This window comes from Eulemur rufifrons, chromosome 10 (assembly GCF_041146395.1).
Source record: "Eulemur rufifrons isolate Redbay chromosome 10, OSU_ERuf_1, whole genome shotgun sequence".
Classification (NCBI taxonomy): domain Eukaryota; kingdom Metazoa; phylum Chordata; class Mammalia; order Primates; family Lemuridae; genus Eulemur; species Eulemur rufifrons.
The window spans coordinates 527,975-551,820 of record NC_090992.1 but is presented as its reverse complement, the minus strand read 5'-3'; the positions used below and the strand labels follow the sequence as shown (position 1 = coordinate 551,820).

The 23,846-nt window shown below is 36.9% G+C and overlaps 1 protein-coding gene across 5 annotated transcripts in view; it reads left to right on the top strand.

The window, feature by feature from the left end:
- Positions 1 to 23,846, top strand: part of RAPGEF6 (Rap guanine nucleotide exchange factor 6) — a 169,134-nt gene that overhangs the window by 42,005 nt on the left and 103,283 nt on the right. For all 5 annotated transcript variants that reach the window (XM_069483583.1, XM_069483584.1, XM_069483581.1 and 2 more), the window contains exon 6: positions 11,858 to 12,001. In XM_069483583.1, coding sequence (XP_069339684.1) covers positions 11,858 to 12,001 — 144 coding nt within the window. The remainder of the gene's footprint in view (positions 1 to 11,857; positions 12,002 to 23,846) is intronic.

Sequence of the window (23,846 nt, the reverse complement as noted above, 5' to 3'; positions counted from 1 at the left end):
TGAGATCTCAAAGTATTTCCCCACAAATCATTTTTGAAGGGAAAAATTACTAAATTTCTGGTGGGAAAACGTGACAAATACTAACATGGGAGTTAGCTATAAATGACATTGTTGGTGCAATTGATGATAACGTGGGTATGGACTGCAGATCAGAGAATTTCAAATTCTCCTATTTTGATAAGTACTGTGGTTATGTAAGACAAAGTCCTTCTTAGGAAATACATGTTGACACATTCCGGGGTCAAGAATCACTTTATCTCCAATTTATTCTCAAATGTTTGAGGAAAAAGTGTATATATAAAATAAAAAGTCATAAAGAAGTCACATCAAGTATATATATTTATGGTTGGTAATTTTTAAATTCCAAAGCTTTATTTTATTGATGACCAGCATAGTTTAAAATGCTTTATGAGTTATAGGAGAAATTCCAGAATAGATAAAATTTTCAGAAATCTTAAAAATGGTTGGTCTGAGTGTATTAAATGGTTTTATTATGTTTTTATTTGTACAGATTTGAATAGCTCCACTGGTGATTCGGAATGCCTTTTTCTGAACACTTTCTTGATCACCTGATAGTGTTAGTCACCTTAATCTGACACAGTCTGCAGTAATCTTGTTTAAACTCCATTTGGTGTGGTGAGGTGGTGCGCATTCTCATCTGCTGTGGAGGGGATTTTTCTTACTATTCTTACCTCTTGCCCATTTTTCTACTTGGATTATTCCTTTCATAAGAGGTTTTTATTGGTAAATGAGCCATTTTTTTATAAAAGTCTATAAATTATCATTCTCTTCAACCTTAAATATAAAATGCATTTTATCACAGTTACAATTTTTAGGGGGCGGGGATCTGTCGAGTTTGTTTTCTTCTTAGACTTTGGGATTTGAGGTTATGCTGTTAAAAGCGCCTCCCCATAACAAAATTATTTGACTTAACCTATACTGCTTTGTAGAATTTTACTAGTTCGTTATTTTAATTTAACTTTTAAATCTAGCTGCTTCTGTGTAGCTGAAGACAGTGACATCAACTCAACTACCTCTCCCCCAATATTTTCCCTAAAATCAATGTAAATCTGTAAGATGGGTGAAAGAAATCTATATATAAACCACACTCACAACATAACTTGAGGACAGAGAATATCCAAACTTGAAAATGATTATAAATAATAATTTTACAGGTGGACAATGACAGGTATTGGCAGGGGTGTGGAGAAATTGGAGCCTTTGTGCATTGCTGGTAGAAATATAAAATGGTGCAGCTGATTTGGAAAGCAGGCAATTCCTCAAACAGTTAAAAATAGAATTACCATATGAGCCATCATTTCCACTCCTGCATATGCACACAAAAGAATTGAAAACACAGGTCCACATAAAATCTTGTGCACTAATGTACACATTATTCATAAAATCCAAAAAGTAGAAACAGCCCAAATGTCCATCAACTTGATAAATCAATAAACAAGATGTCATGTATTCATATGATGGAATATAATTCTGCCATACAAAAGAATGAAATATCGACACCTGCTACAGCATGGATGAACCTTGAAAACAGTGAAAGAAGCAGTGTGCAAAAGGCCACCTATATATATGATTTCATTTATATCAAATGTCTAGAATAGAGAAATCCATAGAGACAAAAGGTAGATTAGAAAATCTACACAAGCCAGTGCCTAGGAAAGACAGTGCATCTGCAATGACAAACTTTCTCGTTTAGAAATTCAGACCCCTATGGCCTCACTGGTAAATTTTTCCACACACTTAAAGAAGAAATAACACATTACCTCTAACAGGACGTAGAAACAGTTTGAATACTTCCTCTGTTTTTATTATATGAGCCCAGTTTAATTTTGATAACAAACCCTAACAAGGGCATTATACAAAAGCAATATTATAGGTTAGTATTCTTTTTAATGAAAATAGATATAAAAATATTAAAATCTGGGGGAATCAAATCCCAGTAATACATAGAGTAGATAAAACATCATGACTAAAGTGAATTTATTCCTAGAGTTGCAAGTTGATTTAGCATTTAAAAATCAGTGTGGTTCACTACATTGATACAATTAGAGAAAAAAAAAAGTCAAATGATCATCTCTGTAGATACAGGTAAAACACTTGATAATATTCCAAACCCATTCATGATTTTAAAATGTTTTAGCAAGCAAGGAAGAGAAGGAAAGTTCCATAGCCTTATTTGAGTTACCTGCACAAACCCTGTAATAGATACTGAAAACTTTCTCCCAGCATTTGGGAATGTGTCAAGAAAGCCCATCAATACCAAAACCACTGTCTAGGAGATCCTGTACAGTGCATTTAGGCAAGGGAAAAAAGTTAAAAAAAAAAAATATAGAGAACTGTAGTTTACAAATGACATGGTTTGCACGTAGAAAACCCAACAATACCTAAATGTAAACTTTTAAAATTAATAAGTGATTTCAGCAAGGTCACTGGATACTTGTTCATACACAAAAAAATCAGTTTTACTTTTTCTTTACAAGCAACAAATAATTAAAAGATGTAATTTTATAAACACACCATTTATAAACATAAAAAAATTCACATGTATCAGATTAAATCTAACAGAAGTTGCAAGAGACCTTCACATAGAAAACTATAAAAGTTCTTTAGATCTTTAGCACTAAATCGTTTGAGTTAATCAATATTTTTAATAGGTAAATTCTTTCAATATCCATCTAAAATTTAGTACAATCTTAAATCTTAGCAGTTTTTAAATAGGGATCAAAAAATTGATCTGTGACATATATGTGTCACATAAAGGGAGAATATGTTTACAATAACTGAAAAAAATACCTAAGCCAAGCCACGGAGGCATGAGTCTGTAGTCACATCTACGTGGTAGGCTGCTGAGGAAGGAGGAGTTTGAGGCTATAGTGCGCTGTGATCATGCCTGTGAATAGCCACTGCATTCCAGCCTGGGCAACACAGTGAGACCCCATCTCTTTAAAAAATACTTAAGCATGAACTTAACAAGTGTGCAAAAACAATGTTTTTAACTACCCTTGGAAAAACGAAAAATTAAACCTGAACAAAAGGAGATAGTATGTTCTTAAACATGGAGTTACCATCATATTATTTTTTCTTACTTTACCTTATGGATTTACTGAGATCCCAGTGAAGAATACTATCATGTGTAGTGGTGGTTTTGTGCCTAGCACATTTGAAAAAATAAAAAGGCAAGAAAAGGTAGAAAACTGAGAAAGAAGAGCAATTTTAGTGGAGATATATAAATCTTTTTATGTACTAAAACCAATTCAAAAAGGTGAAAAAAATGTAATTACCCCAACCAAAACAATGATTTTAATATATGTAAAATTGTTGGTATAATTCCACCAAGAATTATAATTTCTGGTGGCTTTAAGAGACAGTATTTTCTCTGTACATTCCTAATGGGCTATGTTGTCATAGGGACAGAAAGAGCTAGTTGTTTCATTAGTATTAATAGTGGTATTTTTACAGTTTTTTATACAGTCAACGTGCCACATAATGGTGTTTTGGTCAGTGACAGATGGCATGTATGACAGTGGTCCCATAAGATTATAATATGGTATTTTGGCTGTACCTTTTCTATGTTTGGATACACAAGTGCTTAACATGTGTTACAGTTGCTTACAGTATTTGGCACAGTACCACGCTCTACAGGTTTGTAATCTGGGAGCGATAGGCCATAGAGTGTAGCCCACACGTGTCGTAAGCTGCATCATCTGCGCTTGAGGAAGTAAACTCTGTGACGCTCGCAGTGATGAAATCGCCCAACAACTCATTTCTCAGAATGATTCCTCATCATTAAGCAACACATGACTGTATATGCGTGTGCGTATGGACGCACAGTACATGTAACTGTGTAATTATAATTAATATAACAGTTAACATACATGCACAAGTACATACATATATGAGTTATTAGGAACAAAAATTATGTAACCAGGATGTTAGTGGTAATGTTGATACTGTTAATTTAAAGCTATTATATATATAGATAATATATGTGTATATTATAAAAAGAAATTCTATATATAAAGATTAATTAGAAATAAAATGCATAATTATATATGCATATATAAATTTCATTAACAATCAAGATTTTTTTTTCAGCATATGAGTTATATAAAAGCAAAGATGTTACATAAAACTTAAATCGAAAATGTCAGCATCAGCACGTGACTTTTTTTCTCTTCAAAGTATTACCACATGGTCCATGTTAAAAAAGTGTGTTTCCTATGGCGACTTATTGCACAAGCTTAGAAGCAGTGGCAACCAAGTAGTCATAAGCATGCCTAGTGGCTACAGAGCCCTGCTGGTGGGGAGTAAGTACATCCCCCACTAAAAGGACACAAACCTCCAGTGAGTAGTGGCTTATAGCAGGTGTGGGTCAGGAAATGTAGTAGATTGGGATTTCTTCTGTCAGAAAGCAAGGAAATATTAATACTTAAAATTACTGGGCTTGTGTCAAAAGTTCGTAGTAACTTAGAAGAGATAACCTGAGTATCAAAAAATATTGCTAAGAATTTTTATCAGGAAATGGGCCAGGCGCAGTGGCTCACGCCTGTAATCCTAGCACTCTGGGAGGCCGAGGCAGGAGGATCGTTTGAGGTCAGGAGTTTGAGAGCAGCCTGAGCAAGAGCGAGACCCCCGTCTCTACTAAAAAAATAAAAAGAAATTAGCTGGGCATGGTGGCACATGCCTGTAGTCCCAGCTACGCAGGAGGCTGAGGCAGGAGGATCGCTTGAGCCCAGGAGTCTGAGGTTGCTGTGAGCTAGGCTGACGCCACGGCACTCACTCTAGCCCGGGCAACAGAGTGAGACTCTGTGTCAAAAAGGAAATGATATGGAAATTTATCGGAAACTTTTTCCTGCATTTATTACAGTGATTCATGCCTTTTCTTTTTCTTTGATCTCTTAATATGATAATTTATTGTAACAGATTTTTCTAATATTATCCAATAAAAGCTCAAGTTGAGTTGTTTTTTCCTACATTCTGAATACAGTTTGATAGTCAAGTTTATGATTTTTCCATTTGTTTTTTAATGAGACATTAGCCTATAATTTTAATTTCTGATACTCCTTTTGTCATATCTTTTGTATCAAGTTCTGTGAGCCTGTTGGGATCTGTTTTCTCTTTTTCTGTGTAAGATTATTTTTTACCTGGAAAGACTGTTTTATTTACATTCATTGTGATTGCTGATAGGTTAGGATTTACTTTTACTGCACTATGTACTTTGTTCTACTTTTTTCCCTCGTATTGTTTATGCTATCTTTTATAGTAAGTTGTTTTTTCTCACCCCTCCTCCCTACCGTACTCCATTAAAACTAGTGTTTGTTCTCTTTTTTTAGTGCTAATTCTCTCTATTTTTAAATTCCTACTTTAAAATATGTGAAGCTACTAAGTAGCTAAACTTATAAGAGTTTGATGCTAGTATCCAAATATAATTCCTGTTGTCTGGTATTTTAGCTTTATGTATTTATCTTATAAATTTTGTTTGAATTTATTGTGTTGTGCAGTCATTATTTGTTCATATTTAACCACATATTTAGCATGTTTTGCTTTTAATTCTTTCTTGCATAAAAGACCTTACTTATGGGAACACGGAACATTTGTGTTATGTTTTAAGTATACTCTTTAAAGTTTTTTGGGGTTTTGTTTTTTTTTTTCTTTTTTTTTTTTTTTTGAGACAGAGTCTGGCCCTGTTGCCCGGGCTAGAGTGCTGTGGCATCAGCCTAGCTCACAGCAACCTCAAACTCCTGGGCTCAAGCAATCCTCCTGCCTCAGCCTCCTGAGTAGCTGGGACTACAGGCATGCGCCACCATGCCCAGCTAATTTTTTTTTCTATATATATTTTAGTTGGCTAGATAATTTCTTTCTATTTTTTAGTAGGGACAGGGTCTCGCTCTTGCTCAGGCTGATCTCGAACTTCTGGCCTCAAACAATCCACCCGCCTGGGCCTCCCAGAGTGCTAGGATTACAGGCGTGAGCCACCGTGCCCGGCCTAAAGTTTTCTTTAGTGAAGGTCTTTTGTTAAATATCTAAACTAAGTGTACTGTTTTTCTTTCTTTCTTTTTGTCTGAAAATATCTTTATTTTTGCCTCATTCTTGGAGGATTGTTTTTGAATATAATTACTGATGACAAAACAAGAGAATGATTTTTTATCATCATAAGCAGTACATTCTGTTTCTTGGCTTCCATTACTTTTGGAGGAGTCAGTCATTAATCTAGTTTTCCTTCCATTATAGTGACCTATATTTTCCCCCTGGCTGCATTATAAGTCTTCTATTTATGTTTTCTCTGTGAATTTGATGTTACCATTTTTAATTATCCTGCTTTGGATTTGTTGGACTACTTTGGGCATCACAAATTTTCATTTTTCTTTAGACATTGTCTCATTCCCTTTTGTATTAGCACCTTCTTGAACTTTAAATGTGTGTTAAGTCTTTTCAGCCTTTCCTCTATATCTTCTAAGCTTTCTTTCTTACTTTTCATTTCTTCATGATGACTTTGTACTGCATTTTTCTGGATCTATCTTCCCAATTCACTAATTCCCTTTTTAGTTGCATCTTAATATGCCATTCAGTTGCTTCATTTTGTGTGTGTGTGTGTGTGTGTGTGTGTGTGTGTGTGGTTTGAGTTTTGTTTGTTTTTTACTCTTTTTCTCTATTTCAGTTTGGGTAATTTTATTGACCTGTGTTTAAGTTCGTTCATAACTCAGTTGTGTTGAGTCTACTGATGAGCATTCTTGATCTCTATTACCATGGTTTTTGCTTGACATTTTCATATTACTCTATCTTATGTTTTACTTATGTCTGCTGAAATTCTCCATCTGTCTGTGCATGTTATCTGTACCTTTAAAGTATTAATCTTAGTTGCTTTAAAATCTCTCTCTGATAGTTCTGGCATCTGGATCAGCTCTAATTTTGGTAGGCTACTCTGTTGATTGCTTTGTCTGTTGGCATTGTATTTTTTTTTAACCTTTTTTATATGAGTCATAATTTTTTACCAGTTTTTATATGAGTCGTAATTTTGGGTTTAATGCTATGTATTGTGTGGGGGGCAGTTAAGACCAAGGGTGGTAGCTTTTAGGCCTGGAGATGAAAACAGGTCGTCTTCTGCTAGAGTTGAGCTAGATTTGGATTTTTTTTATTGTTGTGGTTACTTTCAGTGCACCGGTGGTTTCAAATCTCATCAGTGTTACCTTGTAGTTCGGTGTGTTTGAGGATTTTTCTCAGTGTCCCTGCTCCACGCTCAGCTTTAGGCCTCCCCCATCCTCTTCTGCTCCAGAGCCCCTCCCCGTGCTCCCATCCCTCCTCCAGATGCGGATCGCAGTGCTTGTCACTCGGTTCAGGCTGGCCTGGCTGTGAGGAGGGTGGCTCCTGGGGCTTCCTTGTCCTGGTTCAATCTCACCTGCTTCGTCGTTGTTTATAATCTCTGGCTCATTTTCAAGTTTCCTTTTGTTTGAAAGTTTTTTTCATTATAGCTTTATATTCTCTGATATGTCCAGTGTATAGAAGTGTTTGCAAGTGGTGTTCTGCTCTGTTTGTTTGTTTGTTTTGGTCCATTACTTTTCATCATATCTTATTTCCTCGCGTGAGTAGGTTTTGTTGTAGTTGGGGTGTGTGTGTGTGTGTGTGTGTGTCTGTCTCTCTACGAGTTCATATGTCTTGGAACTTCAGGCATGGTCACACTTTGAGGTTTGGGTTGAAGTTGTGTTCTTACAAGGAGGTTTTACGTTCCTGCCGGTTGTTTATGTGTATTAACAGTTCTGGACTTCTTTAGGTTTACTTATGTGATTAAGGTATTATGAATTCAGAGTACAGACCTACACGAGGGATGGCTTGTGGTTTTGAATTCTCAGGGTTTTTTTTATTGTATGGTTCCCCCTCGCCCCGAATTTTTTCCCAGTGCAAGGCAAGTTTTCTTCTTGTCCCCTCTGCTTGTACCTTGCTTGCCCCTTACGATGAGGGTGCAGCTTTGTGAGGAGGTTTCCTGTTGGATTCCCGAATTGTGGTAGATTATTTATCTCCTGTCTCCCTCCCTCCCAACATCAAAATGTGAAGTCTAGTCTTACATTTAGTTTGGCAGAAACCATCTGGTAGATCAGGGGGCTTTGTTGGTTTCCCAAGTCCAAGTATTCTTGCTTTCACTTCATTCTTGGCCTTTGGATTCCTTACTTTTGTGCCATTTCAGTTATGCATTTGTGCAATTTTTTCCCCCAAATCTTACATTGTTTTTAATGCAGCATTTGCTGTTTTAAATGCAGCATTTCAGTTGCATTCAGGAGGAGCTTTGTTTAAGGCATTTAGTACAGTAAAAGTCATGGTTAGATTTTTCTTTCAATTTGATACTTTTCTGAATATTTTGAAACTTAGAAACTGTTTCCTAAATTTAATTTACTTTCATTTCTACCTTGAAAAGCTTTTACTGTATAAATCTCTGCTTTGCTCAGTAAATGATAAATATTAAGAGGTCTAAAAACCATATATTGGACTTCCACCTAAAGCAGATAATCTGTTTTATCCCCTGGGATAGATAGGGCAGTATGAAGTTGATGAACTTTTTAGTCACACTCGGGTTTTGAGTCCTGATTCACTCACGTGTGTGAATTATTTAACTTTCATGAGGCTCTGTACCGCCTAGTACAACAGGTAGAGCAGCTGTGGAATAAGGTTGTTGTGAGCCTTAAATAAGGAAACTTACAGTCCCTGGTATGTGGACTTGTGTCATGACTTAAGGCTTTTTTTTTTTTTTTTTAGACGGAGTCTCGCTCTGTTGCCCGGGCTAGAGTGAGTGCCGTGGCGTCAGCCTAGCTCACAGCAACCTCAAACTCCTGGGCTCAAGCTATCCTCCTGCCTCAGCCTCCCAAGTAGCTGGGACTACAGGCATGTGCCACCATGCCCGGCTAATTTTTTCTGTATATATTTTTAGCTGTCCATATAATTTTTTCTATTTTTAGTAGAGGCGGGGTCTCGCTCTTGCTCAGGCTGGTCTTGAACTCCTGAGCTCAAACAATACGCCCGCCTCGGCCTCCCAGAGTGCTGGGATTACAGGCGTGAGCCACTGTGCCAGGCCAAGACATATTTTTAGGCCATTTTACATATTTCCAAGGGCCTAACATATTTGAGGAGAAAACAAGAATTTAACACCCATTTTGACAAACCTTGAGTGTTGAGTGAACAAAGATGAATATAATATAATACAGTTCTTGCCCTGGGAGCTTTGTTATCTTGTTAGTGAATAGACTTATCAAATAATATGGCCGATATGCTTAGTGTTGTATAAGGAGTAACACCTTCCTGGGGCAGAGGAGAGATTGTTTGAGCTGGATCGTAAGGTGAGTGTAGGAGGCCAGCACGTTGGTGAAGGGAGACTGGGCTTTAATGCGGAAGGAACAGCACTGTGTGCAGAGGCCTGGCGGCATGGGGAGGGGTCTCACTGGCGAGAAGGCTGGTCTGTACGCGGAGTAAGCCGCCGAGTCTTCTGTGATTGTGGAAGGGCTGGTCACTGAGATGGGTCTGTGACGATTGGTAGTGTCTACATGGTGACAAGTGAACAAGTGAAGATAGAATGGGTGGGATAACACAAACTGAAGTCAAGTCACTGAGACGGCAGAGTGAGTTATGTATGTGAGCGTGTGGGCGCGTGAACAGTCACGGTGACTTGGCTGCCGCTTTCCCTTTACCTCACGTCCCAGACAGATGAGACATCAACTCTCTGAGAAATCCTTAGGGAATTCTGCATATCTTGTTAGAGTTTTTGTGGGAAGGATGATAAGGGAATGGCTTTTCCAGGGTTATATACGTAAGATAACGTGATCAAAGTATTTTGGGGATGGAGCGTCCATGGCTTTGAACATTAACTGTAAGAGTTTAGCGTTTATTTGGTGAGCGTTAGAGGCCCATTGTGTCTGCTGGGTGGGCACTCGCACCGCAGGCCGAGAAGGAATCCTCCTCGCAAACATCAGGATAGGTTTGGAGCAAGACGTTTGTTTTACGTTCCCAGAGAGGACCGGGTACAGCGTGAAAGAAGTGCTGGCCTGAAGGGTGAGGGGTTTGGGGTTTTTATTGGGGTAAAGGATAAAGTGGTTGGTTATTGTTGCAAAATGACAGGAGGCTGCTGTGTTTGTTTTTGTTTTTTCTCTGCTAGACTGGCTTTGTCAGGCTTTTGCTGTGTGGTCTGGCCGATGTGGAGAAGGAGGGGTATTCGCCCTTTCTTTCTGCTCAGTTTTGTTCCAGTTCTGTAAAACAAACTCCTAAAGACAGCAAGCCACAGGCAGTTAAACAAACAAAGGGGCAGTTGTATATTTGATTTTTCCTTTTTTCCCTGTTAGTTTATTAGCAGTGCCGCCCTTTCAGTAGCATTTTGAGCACGTGAGACCTGAGGTAGTGATGATTTATCTGACTTGTCTGACCCTGCAGGATGGAACTGGGGAGGAGCACGTCTAAAGCAACAGGCTCACCTGTGGGCGTAGGGCAGGACTGAGGTGAGGAAGACTTGAAATAAGGAGTAGTGATAGGCATGAAAGAAAGAGCATTGTGAGAGGGATTTATAAATGACTGACAATCTGAGAAATAATTGAACCTAAGATTTGGAAGACAAGCAGGGAGCAGAGTGTCAGTGAGATGATGTACAGTAGCCCCCACCACCGCCTGTAGTTCCCCTTTGCACTGCGTCAGCTGCCCGCCATACAGTTGAGGGAGAGAGATCTTATGCACAGAACTTTTACTACAGCATATTGTTATAATTCTTCTATTTTATTATTACTTACAAATTTCTTATTGATCCTATTTATAAATTTTATCATAGGTTTATGTATAGGAAAAAACTGTATAGGGTTTGGTATTATCTGTGGTTTCAGGCATCTCCTGGGGGGCATGTACCATAACCCCCATGGATAAGGGGGAGACGACGGTGTTTGAGTGCCTTAGGAGTTTTTGGTAATGTTGGAAAGAGGTGTGACATTAGCAGGAAAGTAGTTTTAGGGAAAAACTGAAACCATCTTTTGTTATTTATTGGATTTGTTTGATGTGAGGTTAGTTATAAAGAATATTGTAGAACATATTAATATACCTTTATAAAAATAGTTAATTTTTTAAAACTATGGTTGTCTGTGCTTGGATAGGCAGTGAAGTCGTGTACCAACAGCATACGCTTTGACGACGGGCCTGTATTCCAGCTCACCTTTGTTAAGTGTCACTGTTGTGAGGCTGGACGTCACTAATCTCTTTGGGTTTTACTTTGTCTGGAAACTATAGATAGTAATACCTGCTTACATGGCTGTTGTGTGAACCAAATAGTGTAATATAGATGCATGCTGGCCCATTTTAAGCCCTTAATAAATGTGTGTTTTCCTTTCTTTCTTAAAAAATGCAAGCCTTACTTGCGGCTGTTGTTATATATTAAGATAAACACCAAAGAATAATACATAAACTATTTTTGTTTTGTTTTATTTTTTAGCAATTCTCTGAAACCATAGCCATGATTGTTTGCTAAGTAAAATATGTGTATAATCAGGCAGTTTGTAATTAGACTAAATCAGAAGTTGTAATTATTGAATGTGTAGGTGTAGTTAACAGCCTTCATTTCTGGTAAGTGACTATTGAGAGGATATATTTATGTGCGCAACAGAGACTATTTCCTGGAAGGAAGCTGTGGTCTCCAGATCTGTATAATAACATCACCTTTAATCTTTTTGAACTTATGAGCACTGTCCTTATACAGACTGTTTTCTTGAGGCAGTTTCTTGCAAGAAGTAAATGAAGCTTCCTTATGAGCCTGTTAAGACTCCATAGACTGTCAGTAATATGGAAAAATTGGATATTTAATCAGGAATCTGAACATGTGTTTCAGGTAGAGAATTCTAAAGATAATGAAGATAGTATTCTACAAAGAGAAATTCCCGCCAGACAGTCTCGAAGAAGATTTCGAAAAATAAACTATAAAGGAGAGCGCCAAACCATTACCGATGATGTGGACATTAACAGCTATCTTGCTGTGAGTATCTCTAGGAACACTTCATGAATCTTTTAAAATTTTCATATATAATATCTTTAATTTACATATATTTTTGCTAATACCAACATTTTGGGTTGTATGTGTAAAAGCTTGTGGCAGGTAAATATATCTATATAATTTTTAAAAATGCTTCTGCTTGGTTGAGTTGGTTAGAAATACTCTTACCAGTGGGAGTTTTGTTTTTGCTCTTGTTTTTGTTTAAATAATAAAAAAAGTTATTGCCATAGTTTTTTACACATATTTGTGGATGTTCTTGCCTTTTAATTGCCTGGATGGGATATAGATTAGGTCCTATCTGAGAACTCAGGTGATAGATTCATTGGGAACTTTTCTCCTGATATGCTGTAAGGCATACAAAAGAAATAAAAACATACCAGTTATTTCCTTGAGATGTGTGACAAATCATGTATGCTAGTGCAGAAATGTATGCAAGTGTTAAAGTATGTTTTCACTTGCAAATATTGAAAAGGAAGAAGCAGATGAAATATTTAATTTCTGTAATACTGGAAGAAATAACAAGCTATTCTTGAGAAGTCTTTAATTTTGTAGTTAACTACAAAGTTGGAGATAACTGCTTTTTAGATTGTGAAGTAGTTGAATCACAAAACAAGGATAATTTAAGAAGAATAAATCCATGTGTGTTTTTGAGGGGAGAAGTTTCATAGCCAATACTTTTCAAAGGAGTCATGATCCCTAAAATATAAGAACAATTAGTGTAGAGCTTTTGTTTGCATGTGTTAAAATAATAATATGAGAGGTGGATGATGGTAGATTACAGCAGGATTCCCAAGGATATGTTTAGTTCTCTTGGTTGTCAGAAACAGAAATTTGCTCTTTCCATGTTAGGGATAAGGAAGATTATTTAGGTAGTTGTTGATACTGGAATAAGTATTAGTTTTAAGGCAGCTCTGAGGGTTTGTCACATTTGCCTAATTTCATTGATTTAATACATTCTGTTTCTGACAACAAGCAATAATATGAAATGGTCCCAAAATTTATAAGCATATCCAGAGCCATGCAAGGTTCATTTCATATTTTTACTATTTAACAATTTCTTTCTTTTTTTATACAATAAATTTCCTCATTACTGATTAATTTTAGCTGACTTATTTTGCCTTTATTACACAAATAATGTGTTCATTTTTGAAAAATCAGAAATTGATTGTTCCTACTACCCAGTTATAAAACCATTGGATGACATTTTGTATATTCTTGGATAAAGCTTTTCAACATGTGGGTAGATATGTAAAGTTTTTTGCTAACTTTTAAAAACCTAAATATATAATGTTTTTTAACTTGTTAAAACTTAAATATATAATCTGAACATGTTTGAATGCTGTTAAATGGGTTTTTACAATATTAATGACTACATGGTAATCCATTGTAATAATATGTTATTATTTAATTTCCAATGTTTCGTCATTTAAATTGTTTTTAGCATTTTTATTTTTTAAAAAACAAGATGCTAAATATCTTTGTGGTTATGTATGCCCACGTCTTGATTTCTTTAGAAAAAATTCCAAGAAGGAGAATTGCTTAAAGAATCTTTAATTGTACTATTTGGTTCTCCTTGTATCAGCTAAAGAATTAAAATTGTGTGTGTGTGTGTTTGGTTTTTGTTGTTGTTTTGGGGTTTTTTTGTAAGAGACGAGGTATAATAGGTATTCTCTAGTTTTTTTGCTTGGGTCTTCAATATCTCTGCTTATATTATTCTCTTCTTGATCAGTTGATGTTAAAATTCTCAGCTACGCTTGAATCTTTACCCCCATATTTGTGGTATTTATTCCTGACGTATATTAAAGCTTTATTGTTTGCTGTGGATGTGTTCATGATGACGATACGTTTTCATTATATCAGTATATAATATCTCAGTTTGTCCTTCATGATATTTTTTACCTTAAATTTTATTATGATTGCTGCCATAGCCTTCTTTTAGTTCATACTCATCTAATGTATCCTTTCTTAAATATGTCTCTTGTAGGGACTATATTGCTTTATCATTTTTTAACCCACCATAAAATCTCTGTCCTAATTTGTTTTTAAATTGGCAAGTTCAACTCATTTACATTATTATAATCTTTTTTTTTTTTTTTTTTTTGAGACAGGGTCTTGCTCTGTCTCCCAGGCTAGAGCGCAGTGGCACAATCAGATCATAGCTCACAGCAACCTCCAACTCCTGGGCTCAAGGGATCCTCTTGCCTCATTAGCCGTCCCAGTAGCTGGGACTACAGGCATGCGCCACCACTAATTTTTTTTTTTAATCTGTAGAGACGAGGTCTCGCTATGTTGCCCAGGCTGATCTTGAACTCCTGGCTCAAGCAATCCTGCCACCTCAGCCTCCCAAAGTGCTGGGATTATAGGCATGAGCCACCATTCCTGGCCCTTGTTGTGTGTGTTTTGGTTGTTTGCTTATGTTACTCTCAACTTCAGTGTGTTCTTTTTCCAGATTTTGGTTGGTCTTGTGTCATGAAGCCTAGACAGATTTCAGATTTTCTCTTAATTGCTGTTGCTTAAGCTCATGACTAATTTGCATTTAGCCCTTCTGTGTGCTTAAAGTTGTCTTCTTATGGATATGCTGGTTTCCTGAGTAGACCAGTAAGAGCAATGGGCACACTCCTTGGATTGTTTTTGTTGAGTAACTGTAAGTAGAGTGACATTTTTGCATGTATAGTTAGTGTTAGGTGGTTATTCTGCTAAGTACTGTCAAGAGTTTGGTAAATCATGGAAAGGGGAGAGCTAAGTTGATGGAATTTAGACAAAACTGACTTACTAATGATGAGACTAGTTTAGCAAAGGTTTTTTGGTGTTGTTACTTGCATCAGCTATTTCTTTAGTTATTAATTAATAGGGTTTTTTCTTCTAAATAGCATATATTTCAGTCAACTTAGAAAATGCAATATTGAGAAGTTTTCATTTACTTTTTTATAGTAAAGTGAAGCAGTAGGAATGGACAAGAACAAGGGAATCTGTAACTGGTGTGACATTTACTTTTAATTAATGTCATCAATTATGTAAAACCTGTCCATCTGGCCGAAGTCCTATATATTGGCAGCTGGTCTGGGTAAGGATGTTAGGTAGCAAAAATTTTCTTTTGTTTTGTTTTTGAGACAGGATCTTGCTCTGTTGCCCAGAGCAGAGTGCAGTGGCGTCACCATAGCTCACTGCAACCTCAAACTCTTGGGCTCAAGCGATCTTCCTGCCTCAGCCTCCTGAATAGCTGGGACTACGGGTGCATGCCACCATGCCCAGCTAAATTTTTAGCAAAAATCTTAATAGTATTTATGAAAGCATCCAGGTAGAGAATTGGTTTTATGGTCACTATATAGTCCTTTATGTCTCCTGTTGTCAGCAGTTCAGAGAGGGACAAATCAAGAGGAATCATTCTTTCTTTTACACAACAGTGTAAATTTGATAGTTTTTTTTTTAATTTGCAAACCATAATCAACTTTTTCTTGCCAGAGTGCTGAAGGTAAAAAAATTCTTAAAGATGAACAGAGTATTTTGTTACTGTTACTTTGTTCAGTTACTTTCTAATCTTCAGTAGGCAACCTGTGTATCAGGGTTTTGTACTAAAGATTTTGTGTGTATTTCCTAACTGAATGCTTAGAATGACTGAAAATGATGGGTTATTCACGTGAAATATTTTCATAGTTTTGTTATACATTCCTTTGTATAAAGTGAGAACCATAATCTTAATGTGAAAGTTTTTTTTTTTTAAATGTAGAAAGAGCACTTCTATAACAGCAGTAGCATTATTAAAACTCCTTTGGGTATTACTCTCAAAGTTTGCAATAATTTTTTTGAGATATAATTTTTATAACTTTATTGAGATATAAAGCATAATATGCTACTCATATTTAAAGTTTACAATTTGATCAGTTTTGACATATGTATAAGTCTTTGAAACCGTCAACCATAATCAAGATAATGATTATTTTCATCACCCTTAAAGTTTCCTTGTCTCCCTTTGGAATTCATTCTTTTGTAAATTCTCATCCTCAGGCAGTCACCAGTCTGCTTTCTTTCACTGTAGATTAGTTTTATTTTCTAGGATTTTATATAAATAGCATTTTACAGTATGAATTGTTTTGGCCTGCCTTCTTTCACTCGTTATAATGATTTTGAGGTTTATCCCAGTTGTGTATATCAATAGTTTTTCCGCCTATTTTTTACTGAGTAGTATTCCGTTGTATGAATATTCCACAGTTTGTTTCTCTGTCCACCTGTTAATGGATATGTGGTTTGTTCCAGTTTGGGGCAATTATAAATAAAGCTGCTATGAACATTTATATTCAAATCTTTGTTGATACATATACGTTCATTTCTCTTATGTTAATACTCAGGGGTGGGTGACTATGTTATATGGTAAATGTATATTTCACTTTTTAAGAAACTACCATATTGTTATCTAGAGTGGATGTACCATTTTATATTCTTTTTATTGTCTATCAGAGTGACAGTTGTTCCACATCCTCACCACCACTTGGTATCGTCAGATGTTGTTATTATTTTAAAAATTCTAACAGTTAATATAGTGGCATCTCATTTTGGGTTTAATTTACATACTCCTTTTTTTTTTTTTTTTTTCCCTTCAAGAGACAGGGTCTTGCTCTGTCATCCAGGCGAGAGTACAGTGACATGATCACAGCTCACTGAACCCTCAGACTCCTGGAGTCAAGCAATTCTCTGCCTTAACTTCATGGGTAGCTGGGACTACAGGTGCCACCATGCCCAGCTCATTATTTTAAACCTGTTTTGTAGAGACAGGATCTCACTGTGTTGCCCAGGCTGGTCTCAAACTCCTGGCACCAAGTGATCTTCCCACCTCGGCCTCCCAAATAATTTACATATTCCTGATGACTTGTGATGTTGAGCATCTTTTCACGTACTTATTATCTATTTGCATATATGTATTCTTTTGTAAAATATCTATTGAAATCTTTTCCTCACTTACAACAAATTTAAATGTCTTCAAATATTATTAGAAATTTCAGAGCTTTGATCTTTGGCATTTAGATAGCAAAAAGGTGATTGGGAGCAGTATTTGATGAGTAGGATGGGTAGTTACGCCAAGTAGGAGGAGTCTAGCGTTTAGATGAGCCATCTGCCTTGGATCCTTTCCTCATTAACTGTGTGATTGGGGCAGTTCGTCTAACCCTTTGTGCTTTGGTTACTTCACCTCTGAAAATGAGGATGATGATAACAGGTCTGGCTGTCTTTTGGGGTGGTTGCTGAAGTATTTGGAAAATGTGTGCACATTCACAGTCTAACCAGTCAGTAATATCTGTAGATCTTCCTGTCAAATGTTTCAAAACGTGTGCCTTTCTCTTAGTTTCATTACCTTAGTGTTCACTTTTTTCTTTAACATCCCCAGCCACCTTATGCTGTAAAAGCAGTATTTTTCCATTTTAGGAAATTGGGAAAATTTTTTAAAACTGAAAAGTATTATGTAATCTCTTTATCAAAGTATATCCGTGAAATCAGTTTGTTTATTTGATTTTAAAATTTGTCTTTCTCTTCTCTCTGAACATGATTTCCTTGCTGCTAGCTTTGTTCTCTACATCTTCTCCTAACCCCTACCACCAACTAGTCTATTTTTCTTCTGTGTGAAGAATGAAGTTCTAAATGAAGCTTTAGCAATATCACTTGTTTTAAAACTCTTATATCTTTTCCTAGCCTACCACCATTTATCAGAAAAATTCCAGTGATGTAGTGTGGATCTTCATAGTCTAGACCAATTCTAACAGAATTTTCTACAATGATGGAAATGTTTTTCTGTATCTGTGCTGTTGAAATTGGTAGCAACTATTCATGTGTGGCTATCGAACACTTAAAATGTGGCTAGTGTGACTGAGGATATAATATTTTAATTCTATTTAATTTATAGCAATTTTCATGCAGATAACTGTATGTGGCTTGTAGCTGCCATATTGGACAGCACAGGTCTGTACTTTGTCCACGTCTCCAACTTTATCTTTTTCTCTTTCTGGATGTATTCCATACCTTTTGGCCATACTAAACAAATTTGTTGATCCTTGAAGAAACCATGTTTTTAGGTCTGTCTCTTATATTAATATGCACTGTTTCTTTTACTTAGAATGCCCTTTTATTGTTTGCCCCTTTAGCAAAAACCTCATCGTCCTCAAGACTTAATTTCACATCATTTCAAGGGAGGACTCTGTAATTTTTTCTTGGAAAGGGTTAGGTGCACATCTGTGTTCCCATAATACCTCGTTTATGTGTTTGTAACTACTCCTTACACTGCATTGTAATGTTTATTCAAATGTCTGTCTCCCTCAGCAGATACATGCCTTGACGATGTGAACCATCATCGTTGCCTCCTCAGGGGCTCATTGCCTGTCAAAGAGAGTGCGAGTTAGGAGTGCCTGTTCTTTTACCAGCGTGCTTAACCTCCTGTGTAACACTGGGCGAGTTGCGTGACCTTTCCACATGTGTTTTGATACATAACATACAGGTTTATGAAAGGATTAAGTGAGAAAATACACATACAAAGGGCTCTGCCTAGTGTCTGTTGCCCTGAAAAACATTCGGTAATGCCAGCAGCTTCTTACTGCTATTGTTGTTATTGTACATATTCAAAACATATCTTTGTTTCCATTGGTTACAGAATGTTACTATTTAGTAATATCTATTTTACATACTTGGATGTAAAAAGTACACTTACCAAAATATGTAAATATGTTAAGGTAAATGAAAAAACCCTTAAGAATCAGAACAAAGGGAGAATAAAGAGTAAGAAAAATAAAATCAGGTTGGCTTGAAGTTAGTACAAACAACGATCAATGAACTATTGCCCTCAAGAAATTTTTGTAGGCTGGGTGCAATGGCTCATGCTTGTAATCCTAGCACTTTGGGAGGCTGAGGCGGGAGGATCGCTTGAGGCCAAGAGTTTGAGACCAGCCTGAGCAACATAATGAGACCTTGTCTCTACAAAAAAATTTTTTAGAAATTAGCCAGTTATGCTAGTGCATGCCAGTAATACCAGCTGCTCTGTAGGCTGAGACAGGAGGATCACTTGAGCCCAGGAGTTTGAGGTTGTAGTGAGTTGTGAGCACACCACTGCTCTCCAGCATGGGCAACAGAGTGATACACTGTCTCAAAAAAACCAAAAAAAATTGTGGCATAGCCTCAGAATAACTCACTTTGAACAAGGTAGTTTCTTTGTTCAACCTTAGAAGATAAAATAGTCAAAATATATATACGAAAGCCATTGAATTTGCTTTACTGTATAGACTCAGTAGCTAGAAGCCAATTAAGTGAGCCAGAGGATGTCTGCCAAGAAATGACTCTGGTTTTGGAATATTCATTTGAAGGCCTTCTTTCTGATAGTAGTTAGCAAGGTCAGTCCTGTAGCCCAAATGCCTTAAAATGTATTATAGATTGCAAAACAGTCTTCAGGATGTGGGAAGAAAATAGTAGAATATAATAGGATTTATATGTACTCTTTATCCTTTTAAAGTTATAGGGATTTTGTATATTTTGTGTATATTTCATAATGAACACAAAGTATTTTGCCAGTAATACATGTGTTAATTTTTAAATAAATAACGTGTTAGAAATCTAGGTCAAACCTTTTCCAACCAGTATATGGCTTTTAAAAGTTTTGAATTTATGTGGTATATAAATCCTTTCCTCATTTAGCTGCAATTTACCTTTTCAGCTTTCTTGCCCCATTATGTTTTGGACCTTCCTTTGATCCTGTTCTCTTTCCCTGGAAGGCTCTTATGACTTCTTTACCTAATATAATTCTGTCCTTTGACGAGTCAGTTTGAGTCTTATCTTGCCACTTGCTCCATTTACCCATCGTGGTTTCCCATAATGTTCTCCCAGCAAAGGCCTGCTCAGTTCCCAAGAGTCCATTCATCCGTGAGCTCTTCAGAGACGCCTTCTGTGACATTTCCTGTTTATAGAATGCGCTTCTTTTCATTAGTCCCATAAGATGTTCCATGGATTTATATGCTGTGTGTTCTTACTTCCTGCTCTATTTTAAAGGTAACAAAATAAAATTAACACTTATTTAAGAAGGTTTTAAATGCCTGTATTCTTTATATGTAGTTGATTGCTTTATTTTAAGTAGCATGTAACAGTAAACATTTTAAAATGTCATGAGTTGAGTTCTTAATATTGGTACGTATGTGGACGTGAGCCAAGACCATTGAAGATGAAACATCTTGGTTTCCTAAGGTCAAGCATCAAATACGCCTTTATTGAGCTTGAAATGAATCTCTAGAATGTCAGACATCATTTATACCCAGTCATTTTTATAGAAATATGATTGAACCAGATAAAAATCTGGACATTCTTCAAAGTTTCAAAAAACTTTGCTGGCATTCAGGTATTTTAGTTACGAAATTATAATCCTTCTTGATTTCTCCTTTCTTCTGCTGCTGTGTTTTTAAATAATAAACAGTGTGCCAGTGTGAGTGTTAGATATGTCTGTTACCTTCTTAACTAGATCCCACATTCCTCAGTAGGCTGAATTATAATTTTTTCTTTCTTGTTCTTTATGGTGCTTTTACATTCTCAGGCACAGAGTAAGCTTCTGGCTGCCTTCTCTGCTTTCTTCACCACAGCACCTGCACAGACCTGGAGCCAGTTAGCTCTTCCCAAGAGAACACCTGGAAGGAAGGATTTCCATGGCAGCATCATGGATCAGGGTTTTAAATTTGGAGGGTTTCATTTTGCTCCGACTTCTTTACGTATTTTCTTTCCACCCACTTGTTTGTTTGGGGAGAGTATAGTGGATGGAAGGGTCGTGTGACACTCTCACTCCTCCTCTTTGGTTTTAGGCTCACACGTTACTAATGCAGCAAGCAGCTCTTTCTCATTTGCTACTTCCGTGATTGCGCCTTCTGTTCTCCACTTTCCTGCAGTGCTCTGTGTTTTGTTTGGATTCAGAGCACATTTAGAGAGATTAAGGCACTCTTGTCAAGGCAGCTGAATAAAAGGTCATTTAAAAAGGATACCAGATCACTTCCTGCTTTTACAGTGGTGCACTGAATAGTGGCTGGCTGCTTCCGCTGGACCACAGGTGTGACCTCTTCAGGTTTTTACCAAGATATGTTTTGCTTTTATGGGTTCTGAGAGAGAGAGAAAGAGTGAGTGAGTGTGTGTTTTGTTGATCGAGTCATTCCTGTAGTAAGAAATAGGACCCTGCCCCACAGTACTTGCTCATGAGAACCTAGAGGACATTGGTCCAAACACATGATTGCTAAGATATTCTCACGGAGCACTAGTGAAAGACAGTTTAAACACGTCAAAGTGAAGGAGGTAGAAACACTCATGTTGCATCAGTCATCCGGAGAATTTGGAGTTTGAACTGTATAAGTTAAAGTCACTGTTTGATGAAAAACTGTCAACATTGTGAACTTCCTTTTGCATTTGTGGGCTTGATAGATCCTGATTGTTTTTAATTATATTTGGTGTTTGGTAAATACTTGCAGAATGAAATAGTGAGTGCACAAACAGTCCTCTGTCACTGCTAAACTCAGGACGTTTGTGTCTGGAGCCTTGGCTAATCCTGTCTGTGTGGAAGGCAGTGAGTGCTGATGGCGCTGCCACTGAGAAGTTCGGAGCCCGCCTCCGAGTATCTGCAGCTTTGAATGTTGCTTCTCCTCTCTCCCTGTTGACAACCCAGAGTGCTCTGAAAAGCTGTTGTTCTTCGTGGTGTTTTCCACCTTAAAAACAGGAAAGGATATTATCTTTGTGTTCATGAGCATTTAGTATCTTAGAATTATGCTCCTTATTTGTCTTCTAGGAAATAATGTAGAATTTGTGATAGCAGGTTCTTATCCCTAATTAGAGGGTGGTGAGTCCACAAATAGAGAAAAAGCACAGAAGTGATATACCTAAAACTAGGACAAATGCCAGTTTATAGGAGATTTTTAAAAAAATTTTTGTGAAAAAATATACTTATTGTAGATACGCAAAATGTATACAAAAGTATTAAGAAAGAAATGAATTTGTTATAATCCTCAAAACTGGAGATAGCTACTGTTACTGATGATTTTTGTACAGTTGTCCCTCCACATCCTTGAGGGCTGGGTTCCGGGACCCCGTGCAGATACCAGAATCTGAGGATGTTCAGGTCCCTTAAGTGAAACCGTGTAGTATTTGTGTGTAACCTCCAGCTCCTCCCATGTACACGCGTGTGTTACCTGATGGCGTTCAGTCAGCACTGGATGCACATGTGACAGTGGTCCCAGAGATTGTAATACCTTGTTTCTACTGTACCTTTTCTGTGTTTTTAGATGTGGGACATTTACCATTGTGTTACATTTGCCTGCATTGTTTAGTACAGTAACACGCTGTGTGGGTTTGCAGCCTGGGAGCAGCAGGCGGCCACGTAGTCGAGGTGCGTAGTGGGCTCCACTCTCTAGGTTTGTGTAGGTGCACTTTGTGAGGTCCACAGTGACGAAATGGCCCAACAGCGCATTTCTCAGCATGTATTCCTGTGTCAGTAAGTGACACATGACTGTATTTTAAATCACCTCTAGACTACTTATGATACCTAATACAACGTAAATGCTATGTGAATAGTTGTCACACTGTATGCTTTAAAACTGTGTTATTTTTTATTGTTGTATTTATTAGTTTTTTCCTGAATATTTTCAATTTGTGGTTGGTTGATCCATGGTTGCAGAACCACAGGCACAGAGAGCCGACTGTGTGTATCTTTTGATTAATTCAGATCTTTTAATTTAAGTAATGCCGAATATTTAGTTATATATCCTGCCTTTTTATTTCTCATGCAGTTAAATTTTCCCCAAGCATTATTTTGAATAAAAATATTATGTCATATTAATGTAACAAAGTATTCTCATGCAGCTTCTAATTTTTTTCCTCCTAATATTACAATTATTACAGATAAATATATAAATGACTCTAATTATTTCCTTAGATTGATTCATAGAAATTAAATTATTGGGATAAAGGTATGAAAATTATTTTTAAGGTTATGCATTAATATGACTTCTAAGTAGTCATTTTAAAAATTGTCATTCCCTGTGCATGAACTTGAGGACTGTTGAGGGGAACAGACAAGGCGTGCCTCTCCCTCCCTTAAAGGTGACACTGATTCAGGTGATTTGCCCAGGGAACCAGAATCAGGAATATTTGGATCATACTTGAAACACTCTACACAGTGATTGTTAAAGAAAGCTCTTTTGATGATTGTTTAAAGCAACTCAGATATTAATGTATACCAGTGATCTAAGACAATTGCTTGTGGCAGCATTCCAGTTGGAAGGGGAATGACAACTACTCAGATACAGCAGACAAGTCAGTGCTGATTGTTACTGCCTTTTAGTTTGATTTGTTATGTGTTCCGTAACTGTGCTGTGTTCTGGATGTGGCCTTTATAGTACTAGAAAATGTAATATTTAAAATAGAGAAGTGGCCGGGCGTGGTGGCTCACACCTGTAATCCTAGCACTCTGGGAGGCCAAGGTGGGCGGATCGTTTGAGCTCAGGAGTTCGAGACCAGCCTGAGCAAGAGCGAGACCCCACCTCTACCAAAAATAGAAAGAAATTATATGGACAGCTAAAAATATATATAGAAAAAATTAGCCGGGCATGGTGGTGCATGCCTGTAGTCCCAGCTACTCGGGAGGCTGAGACAGGAGGATCCCTTGAGCTCAGGAGTTTGAGGTTGCTGTGAGCTAGGCTGACGCCACGGCACTCACTCTAGCCTGGGCAACAGAGTGAGACTCTGTCTCAAAAAAAAAAAAAATAAAATAAAATAAAATAAAATTAGAGAAGTGATATAAAGGTAATCTCTAATGTAGTCCAGGAATTTACAGATA